Raw genomic sequence first — 9170 nt, 5'->3', positions numbered from 1 at the left:
AACTTAATGCGATAAAAAATGAAGATTCAAACGTTGCCAGTGATAATTTACCGTTCACTAAAAACTGAGTTCTTAACACAGAGCATTTGGGCCTTTTAACCCTAGGGACGAGGATGATAGTTTTGTATTTCGAGATTTATGAAACATTTCACTCACGCGTGTGCGAAGTAAACACAGATCGTGGACAAATTAATAAAACAAATGCAGTTTTTTCGTCATTTTTAAACATGACCAAAAGGTCAATACTCACAGCCGGCAGGTTGTAAAGTCGCTACATTTTGCAGAACGAAATAATCCATGCCCACAAAAGTCGCAAAATTAGAAAAAATGAGCGTGTAAGAAGAGCCTTAGGGACAAGGTTGCAATTTTTCCGTATTACTTTCCGCAAAAGACCAGTTTACGCGAGAAATTATATACGGAGCTTTAAAGTCACATCATCAAGTCCGTTTTTTTAACATAAATTTTCCCCTTGTGTCCCTTTATTTGTCACTAGAAGCTACACCAGTTTTCAGAAAGCAAAAAATCTTTCTGGAAACGTTTCTTTATAGCTCTAGGTTAATGCACACTAGACTATCCCCAACCTCGATCCCAGGACAAGTTGTCTCTTTTTGAATATCGGACGAGGTTAGACTATCCCGTGTCCGTTCTCATTGGATTTCTCACACTTTAAGTCATATTTAGCCCACTACTGCTTAGGAATTCTACATAAAGCAAAAAACGTACACACCTGGTGATCAGGAGTAAGTTAGTGCAACCTTGTCGCAAGAACTTGCTAGGCTTTTATATTTGGATGTCCTGAATATGACCTGGAGGCAAGGTTGTAAGTTAATGGTTTTTATGGGGTTTTTACTTTACATATTCCTTTGTGTTTAAAACATTGTGCCGCCTGACATATTACGTACGAAGAAAAGTATTTTCTAAAAGTATTTGCTATGTTTATAAAGGTTTCAAAACTCTACCGTAATCTTCCTTTTTTTCAAAGTATAGAAAATATTGTTTAGTTTAGTGATGGCTGATAAAGAAGAATATTGGTTCAATACCATTTCAGTGGATGATCCATATAAGGACTCTGCGCAAAATAAAATTCAGCTCTTAAACGCTCTATTGAGAAGGTACAAAGGATATAACATGTGGGGCACACGTTTAAGTGCGGTAGATTTTTGGAGAAATTATTATCATTTTCTGAAAGTCTCGGATTTAAATGCAGCGAGCTGATTGTTTCTGGAAGTGCACGTGTGAAGATTTTTTTTCAGTGGTGACAAAACCTAGCGATAAAGAGCTTCATTGTAAGGTATTTGCACACTGCATTCCTTCGGAGCTAACTTTACAGTGATGTGTGTGTCTTTGTGTATGCTGAAAATATTTTTGTTTTACGCACAAGAGAAAGTACCTCTTGCTTATTGGCTGAACAAAATTACAGAAGTGATTTAAATTACAGTTTGTTGGTTAATATAAAGGTCAAACATTTTCTGCATTATTTCGTAGACAATATAAACTTGCTACAAAAAATTACCACCTTTATTATATGCACAGGTTATAACAAAAATATCAAAACAAGATTTTGGCTGACCCAGTAAAGCAAGTTTTTAGACACCACGTGACGTACGCAACCTAGATATCGGTCCTGAGGAGACAGTTCTAGTTCTAGTGTTCTTATTTTTGTATACCATAACATACCCTGAGTTATATTTTTATGCATTTAAGTTGAGATATAGGAAGAGTTAAAAAAGAGGAAAGATAAATGCCTCGTTCTCGCCGCTCCCTCAAATTCGTGTAAATTTTTTTTTTGTCTCTTACCGCCATTATGCAATTACCATAATCGCGAGAAGCTGCGTCAGCTTCTTTTGGACCAACCTGGTTCCGAGGAGAATAAGGGCTCCTTGTTCAGTTTTTATTTCAATACTAAAAACCAATAAAACCTAGGGACGAGATTGTTTTTGACGGTTTGATAGCCGATAACATCAATTTAAATACCTTCTAAAGATAATATTCATATATAATCTCCACTCAAAAGTTATTTCACTCCATCACGGTTTATAAAACGTTTTTATAATTTAAAATTATTCATAACTAAATATTGTTTTAATTGTGAAGCCAGGGTGCCATTCTTTACCTATTTTGTCGTAATCTAGAAAAAAAGTAAAGATTCTTTTCCAGGAGCCGTGATTCATTTTTTATTTACAAAGTATGAATCGTTTAAAAATGAATGCAAGATCATTTTAACATTGGATTATAATATATATAAAAGAGATAGATAATGATGAAAAAATGTAATATTTAACCAGCATGCTTTGTTGACTTACAAACATTCTTGCTTGCATTCCGTGACGAGGAGCACTGTTTAATACAAGGGCGATATTCAGCCAGTTTTTTTATTGGCGTAGTATTACTCGCTTGTCTCTTACATAGAGTCATTATTACGGGCACACCTTCAAATCCATTAAAAAGGCCAAATGACCTGGAAACTAGGTAGATTTGTGAAAGAATCTGTCTCTAGCGAAAACGCATATCATCGTCCCCAGAGCTTTTAGAGATAATACCGACATTACTTTAAAGTGAAACCTTATTTCGACGACATTTTGCTATCCTGATCAGCTTTGTAAAAACGGCTCAGGGGCCAAGAGACCTTGGGATAAGAATGCTCAAGAGCTCTGAAGACGAAAAATGAAAAGCGCACACATGTTCAATACTTCATGTTATAGCGAATACACACTACAATGGAGTACACGCTATACGATAAAAAGCATGTTGAAAACAAGTACGAAAGAAGAACTGTAAATATTATTATTTTTGAGAATAGATTATGTTGAACACACGTGTCCTCAGTTTCTAACACTTCATTTTTAGTCCATAAACCTCAACCCCAGGTTTGCAAAGTTTTTTCGATGTTGTGATAAAACGCATGCGCAACGATGCTCTTTACCCTCCTACAAAACGCACTAAGACTTTTTGAGAAGACCTCAATAAGGCCTGAACTATTCTTAGCAAAAAATCGTAAAAATCTCATTAGAAGGTTATTTTAGTAGCCCCTTTTATTTAAACAACAAAATTGGAAGTTTGCCGGCGGTTATGGCGGTGCAACTATGGGACTGGTATTGGCCAAGGTATTTGCGGGATTAAAGAACTCACAAGATGAAAGAACTTACAAGTTTTACGGATTCAAAAGGCACCCTTCTGTTGGCGCAAGAGAAGCACTCTTATTGATTCAGCTTTCAAAACACTAAACAAGCACAAGGGGTGGATAGCTTTAGATGAAATCTGGAACTCCTCCTATATAATAAGATGCCACATAAAATGCGACATTTAAAGGACGGACGACCCCCTGGATTTGTCTTAGAATGCTTTTTAACCTTTAAAAAACGAAAAAAACGGTCTGTGTTTGAAAATATCCTTTTTTTCAGCGAGCTACTTGAAACTTAAACCGCAACTGGTGTTCAAGAACAGGTCTTAGATGGTTCATCTTTGGTACGGTTGGACAGCTAAATTCATCCTTTTCCTAAGGCAGACATGGGGAGCATTTTTCTTGCTAAACTATTTGCCGGCGGTTATGGCGGTGCAACTATGGAACTGGTATTGGCCAAGGTATTTACGGGATTAAAGAACTCACAAGTTTAAAGAACTTACAAGGACAAATTTTATCTCTATATACGTTTTAATATGAATCTTAAAAATCAAATTGGGCACAACACTAGGAACCTATCAATAACTTAACTTTCAAGATTAAAATATTATTTTGTAGATTTGTGTTATAATACAAAGTGAAAACATAAGACACCCTTTCTAACTTCATTAAGTCGCTTGTTACCCCCTGTGAAGTTAAACATGTTTGCACACCTTACACCAACAACACTCTTTAAAAAAGAATGTGCGTTTGAAATATTTGCACATATTTCTTCGTCACGTTACCCAGGGAGGATGAAGTTGTTAGTGGCTACTGTTATTTGTGGGGTCTGTGTGGTGTTTGGAAAGCCTGTTGATGATGCTGTTAAACTTGAAGGTATGGCTGTCATATTAGCAATTTAAACCGATACACACCTTGAAAATATAAACTGCAGCGGCCTGCAATTCAGGACAGGGTTAAATTTAAAAATAAAATCTTAATTCAGTACTTTTTCACATAACTACTCTTTTGTTCGAGGGGTTATCTTACTTTTAAACTTGAAAGTATGATTGTTATATTAGCGACTCAACTAAATACAAACCTTAAAAATGGCGGCCTGCAAGTCAGGGCAGGGTTGAATTCGAAAAGAAGGGATATGATAAAGTACTATATTAACAAAACAACTCTTTCGTTCGAGCCGCCATTTTGATTCTCATGATAGCGTTGCCGTGGAACTTGCAGGTAACTAGCTAAATTTTGCCCTAATGTTAATATTTATTTAATTTTATGTCGTACATGAAAATATAATCATACAGCAATTACACTCTTTTCAACTTATATCTTGTAACGGGGTTCGCCAACATAAGTATTTATTCTTTATTTGGGGCAGCACTTTCTTGCATTACCAATCAAACATTACGTAGCGCAAACGACGATAAGTTAGTATAGAACTCCGATTTTGTACCAACCAAGGAAATATTGCTGTTTTTAAAAATCGACGCCGACACGGTAAAGAAATATCAGCCGTCCAGTAACAGCTTTTGGCGTTGATATCAGTCAAATGACGAGATTGTGTAAAATTGAACTTTTATATTACACTTTCATTTTTATTTATCTTATTTTCTTTAGTTTTTATATTATTTCTTTGTCGTTCTAGCTATCGACAGTGGATTCTTGTTTCAAGGAGATATGGTGATGAGTAAACTCCAAATTGATACAGCACTGAAGGGTGGTGATGTAGATAAAATTAATGCTGGTTATGCTATACAAAAGTCAACTTGGTATAGATGGAAAAACGGTGTCGTACCATATGTTTTTCATTCCAGTATAAGTAAGTAGTGTTAAGTTGTTCATCACACTTGCCAAACTCGTCCCCAGCGCCTTTTGCCTCCTTTTTTTTAAAGAGACAAAAGGCGCTGGGGATAAGTTTGCACACTAGAGACAACTGTCTTTAAGGCGAATCATTTTATTGTTATTGTTTGTGCTTTTTAATACAACGTCGAAAAAACTGCTTGTCTCTCTTTTCTAAGAAAGCAAGCAAAGGGTTTGGGTTTCTTAATTTCCTTGTAATTTTAGTACCTGAAATTTTTTTATAAAACGAAGGGGTAATTTATTTGATATTAAATATTAAGCTTAATGCACATCTAACAAAGAGGTGACGTAGTGAGGAAACGTTTATGACCAAACACTCCAGAAAAATTAGGAAAATGTTCATAGCCAATCTCATCCCCAAGGCTTCTTTTCTCTTTCTAACAACATCGGACGGCAAGAAGAAATAGCTTTAACACCGGCTGGTCATCTTTGCAACCTAATTGGGTATAAAAATTAGTATTATCAGCCGGCCGCCGTAATATTTTTCTCGAGTTGTATTGCGGGAAAGTTTGCTTCCCCGCCAAAAAAAAAAAATAGCGGAGCAAAACAATCAAACTATCTCTTCCGCTGTTCGAGATTATCAGAAAGAGAAAAAAGATCCCTGGGGACTAGTTTCATTTTTAAACAATCCGGCATGGCAAAATTCGTTCAGCCGCTTGTTAAATTTTGTATAAACATTTCCCAACATGGTTTAATTATTTATTTCCTTTTAAGGTGGTATAAAGGGGATCAAAGGACCAACTGAAAGAGCGATTAAGAATGCTATGGAGGCATGGGAAAAGAAAACTTGTATCAAATTTAAACCACGCACAAATGAACGTGATTATGTTGAATTCATTGATGATGGTTTTGGAAAGTACGACGTATTTCGATCCTCATTTTCACACCCTTAATCAGTTCTCTTAAATATTTTTTTGACGGAAATTAAGGCCAAGCTGAAGCTGCTGTTGAGCACTAATCAACCTTGTCCTCAGGGTTCTTTTACGCCTATGATATTCTGTCAGGATGGCCGTAATATCATAGGTGTAGAAGAGCTCTGGAGACGAGGTTGAAAACTAAGGACACGCGCGTTTAACATAATCTATTTGTACAACCACAGAAGCTTTTACAAGTAAAATACAAAAATTTTGCAAAAGTTTCTTTTGGAAACACTTTTTCCAATGGGAGAAAAGTTGTTTTTCATATATTCTGATCTGCAAATTACTACAGGAAAACACCGTAAAGATGTCGCTTAGCATTCATTTTCGTATTTCACAACTAAATCTCCTATATTTTGTTATACACTTCCGATCATTAAACTGAACCACAAGGTATTAAAATTTAGCCAAAAATAAAAAATTGATGCCTCAAGTTACCAATAAAACTAATTTCATTAAAATGATCAACCTTGTCTTCGTGGCCTTTTTGCCCTCAGCTGTTGTTACGGAGTAATCAAAAAGACGAAGAGCCTTGGGAACGAGGTTGTTATAACCTTTTATATAACGAAGATGGCTAACTTATAGAGTATTTTTCAGGTGCTACTCTCACGTTGGTAAGACAGGAGGAAAACAAAAACTTTCATTAGGATTCGGCTGCTTCACTAAAGGCATTGCTATCCATGAGATTGGCCATGCTTTAGGATTACATCATGAACAATCGAGACCAGATCGAGACAACTATGTCGAAATAGTTTGGGATAACATCAAAGAGGGTAAGTTTAACCACATGAATCAACACAAACTTTTCAAAGAAAAAAGCGCAAAACTTTTTCAAATAAATCTAATTAAAAAATTCATATTTTTGGCCTGAGAGGGTCTTTGAGATACACTTTGAAAAGTGTCGACATTTATTTAAAAAATGTGGACGAGAATGTTTTTATATACAGTATACGTCCAATATGGAGTAATAGGTAGCCTATTTCATCCTCGTCCACCAGGTAGCCAGTAGAAGATTCCACAGGTTTGTTGATTTTCGCCCGTCGTAGACATTGCCCGCATCGTTATCACAGGAATATAAGCTACCGGGGCCAAACATTATTTAGGACCTCGTCCCTTGGATTTGTTAGGTGTTCTGTATTGAAGAACGGAGCCTGTCGGTTTTGAACTAAGATTTTGATTTCTCACTTTTCTGAAATTTAGACATGAAATACAACTTCAAGAAATATTCTCACAGCCAGATTGATAGCCGTGGAAGTCCCTACGACTATAATTCCATCATGCACTACGAATGGAACGCTTTCTCGAAGTTTCCATACTTCAGAACAACCATCAAAGCTAAGAAAGATGGTGTAAAGTTTGGTCAACGGTCGTACATAAGTGTACAAGATGCTATTCAGATTAATAGATATTACGAATGTAAAATATAACAGAAATATACTATATATTATATACTGAGTCAATTATTATTTTCGTTGCGAGGGATCCTTTTTTAACTTTTGAACAATGCCGTACGGAGAAAAATAATTGAAGTTCTACGTTCCCAGATTTCAAAATTAACTACCCTGGTACCAATTCCTTCTAACATCGATCAAAAAATCTATTTTATAATGGCCGTATACGTCTCTCCGTCCGTCCGTCCGTCTGTCACGCAAAATGGTAGCTTAGCTGCGACGGGCGAAATCGTGGATTTTTCCACGGGCTAACGACTAATTCAAATAATTAAATTCAAATCACATCAATTTTATAATGCCCAGTATACGTCTCTCCGTCCGTCTGTCACGCAAAATGGTAGCTTAGCTGCGACGGGCGAACTCGTGGATTTTTCCACGGGCTAACGACTAGTTCAAATAATTAAATTCAAATCACTTCATTGTTCTGGCGCTCCGCCATATACGCTACCATCTTAAAACGCATACGCTACTATCTTTCCCGGTCGTGGGTAGATTAAATTTATAAAAGCCTGGAACGAATGAGTGTTGCATACTTTGATGAATTAAAAATAGAAATGTAATTAATAAACCTTTGTGAAATGAGACAAATACCTTGCTTCGAAACCAATTTGAGTTGATATCATTGAAAATATCTGTCGTCTGCTGGCATCAAAGTCACCAAGATCAGTACAGTGTTCCACTAAATCAAATTCAAATACATAAAACACAACAAAACTATTTTCCCTTTACAGCTAACCCTTTAGATCTAACACTAGTGAATACAATTACAAATAATTGAAAATAATAAGCTGGACAGACAGAATTACAAATAACCAACATTAACCAGTGTACTTATTAAAAACTGTCTTCACCGCTAGGTTTATTTAGGGAAAATAACAAGTGCAATGCAACGATAAATCAAACAATCTTTTTCTTTACTTTTAAACAAATTCAGATTATATGCCAGTAAATACATTTACAAATTATTGAAAATAACAAGCACTGCAAGGATGAAATACAAATAAGAAATGTCATTCGTCTTTCAGTACAGTGCTTATAGCAGCTGTCAATAATCATCAACCAGAACTGTCACTCATCGACTTATGCATCGCCAAGATATTCATCATCATCATCATAATGGCTGCACATTTTCAACATACAAGAAAAGTACTACCCAGTTAAAGGTCGACGCAAATCGACCGAAATTTTCATTCGACTTGAGATTTTTCCCATGTCGGATGAAATGTCGGATCGGTTTGCGTATGTACAAAAAAACAAAATTTTCCAAAAAAGTGCTAAATCAAGTCGGATGAGGTCGGATGAAAGTTTGTTCCAGAACATCCAACAAAAAAATAAACAAAAGTGATGTCGGATAGGTTTGGTGTACCATTTCATCCGACTTTTGGAGTCTTTTTCTTTACAAAATTAAATAATTGGCGTTTCAAAAAAATTGATTGATTTTCGAACGCGTGAAAATTCGAATTCATTCAAAATAACACTGTTTTGTTTTATTATATTGAATATTATATTTTGTTTTATTTTATTGAAGAAATTAAGAAATCTGGTAGTGATGGTGAAATTGAGATTGACCATCAGGGTGAAGTTTTTGAACTACATGGAAAGAGTAAAGAACAAGTGAAAAAAGCAAAATGCCAGAAAAAAAGAAATCAAATCAAACTTCTTGTTTTTCCTCTGCATTGTTTTTTTTTTCGTCATCAGAATCTGCAAGCTCGTTTAATACAATTACCGTTGCGAGCAAAGTTCTGTCCTCCATCGTGAAAATTCAAATTACTAAACTCACGTGTCGGATGAAAGATGTGTCACAAACAAGAAATTCGATTTCATCCGATA

At 35.6% G+C, this 9170-nt stretch overlaps 2 protein-coding genes across 2 annotated transcripts in view; one reads left to right on the top strand and one right to left on the bottom strand.

Moving 5' to 3' along the window:
* Positions 1-3915: 3915 nt before the first annotated feature.
* Positions 3916-6967, top strand: LOC130625089 (astacin-like). Its single transcript, XM_057440166.1, has 5 exons — positions 3916-3997; positions 4758-4931; positions 5687-5828; positions 6487-6662; positions 6936-6967. Exons 1-5 carry the CDS (start codon positions 3916-3918, stop codon positions 6965-6967), a joined length of 606 nt encoding a protein of 201 aa, XP_057296149.1.
* The window catches only part of LOC130625546 (uncharacterized), a 7081-nt gene continuing 4611 nt past the window's right edge, over positions 6701-9170 (bottom strand). The window contains exons 8-9 of the mRNA XM_057440655.1: positions 7932-8019; positions 6701-7224 (exon numbers count right to left, since the gene is read on the bottom strand). Of these exons, the coding sequence (XP_057296638.1) occupies positions 7086-7224; positions 7932-8019 (227 nt within the window). The 3' untranslated portion in view covers positions 6701-7085. The remainder of the gene's footprint in view (positions 7225-7931; positions 8020-9170) is intronic.

Source organism: Hydractinia symbiolongicarpus, chromosome 14 (assembly GCF_029227915.1).
Source record: "Hydractinia symbiolongicarpus strain clone_291-10 chromosome 14, HSymV2.1, whole genome shotgun sequence".
Classification (NCBI taxonomy): Eukaryota; Metazoa; Cnidaria; class Hydrozoa; order Anthoathecata; family Hydractiniidae; genus Hydractinia; species Hydractinia symbiolongicarpus.
Note: the sequence above shows the minus strand (reverse complement) of the source record. Positions and strands in the feature narration are given on the sequence as shown.

Bases quoted from the DNA above. Each gene is read 5' to 3' on its own strand.
- LOC130625089 (XM_057440166.1), top strand. From the start codon at position 3,916: ATGAAGTTGTTAGTGGCTACTGTTATTTGTGGGGTCTGTGTGGTGTTT. The intron at 3,998-4,757 runs GTATGGCTGTCA...TTGTCGTTCTAG, and splicing joins TGATGCTGTTAAACTTGAAG to CTATCGACAGTGGATTCTTG. The intron at 6,663-6,935 runs GTAAGTTTAACC...CGCCCGTCGTAG, and splicing joins TTGGGATAACATCAAAGAGG to ACATTGCCCGCATCGTTATC.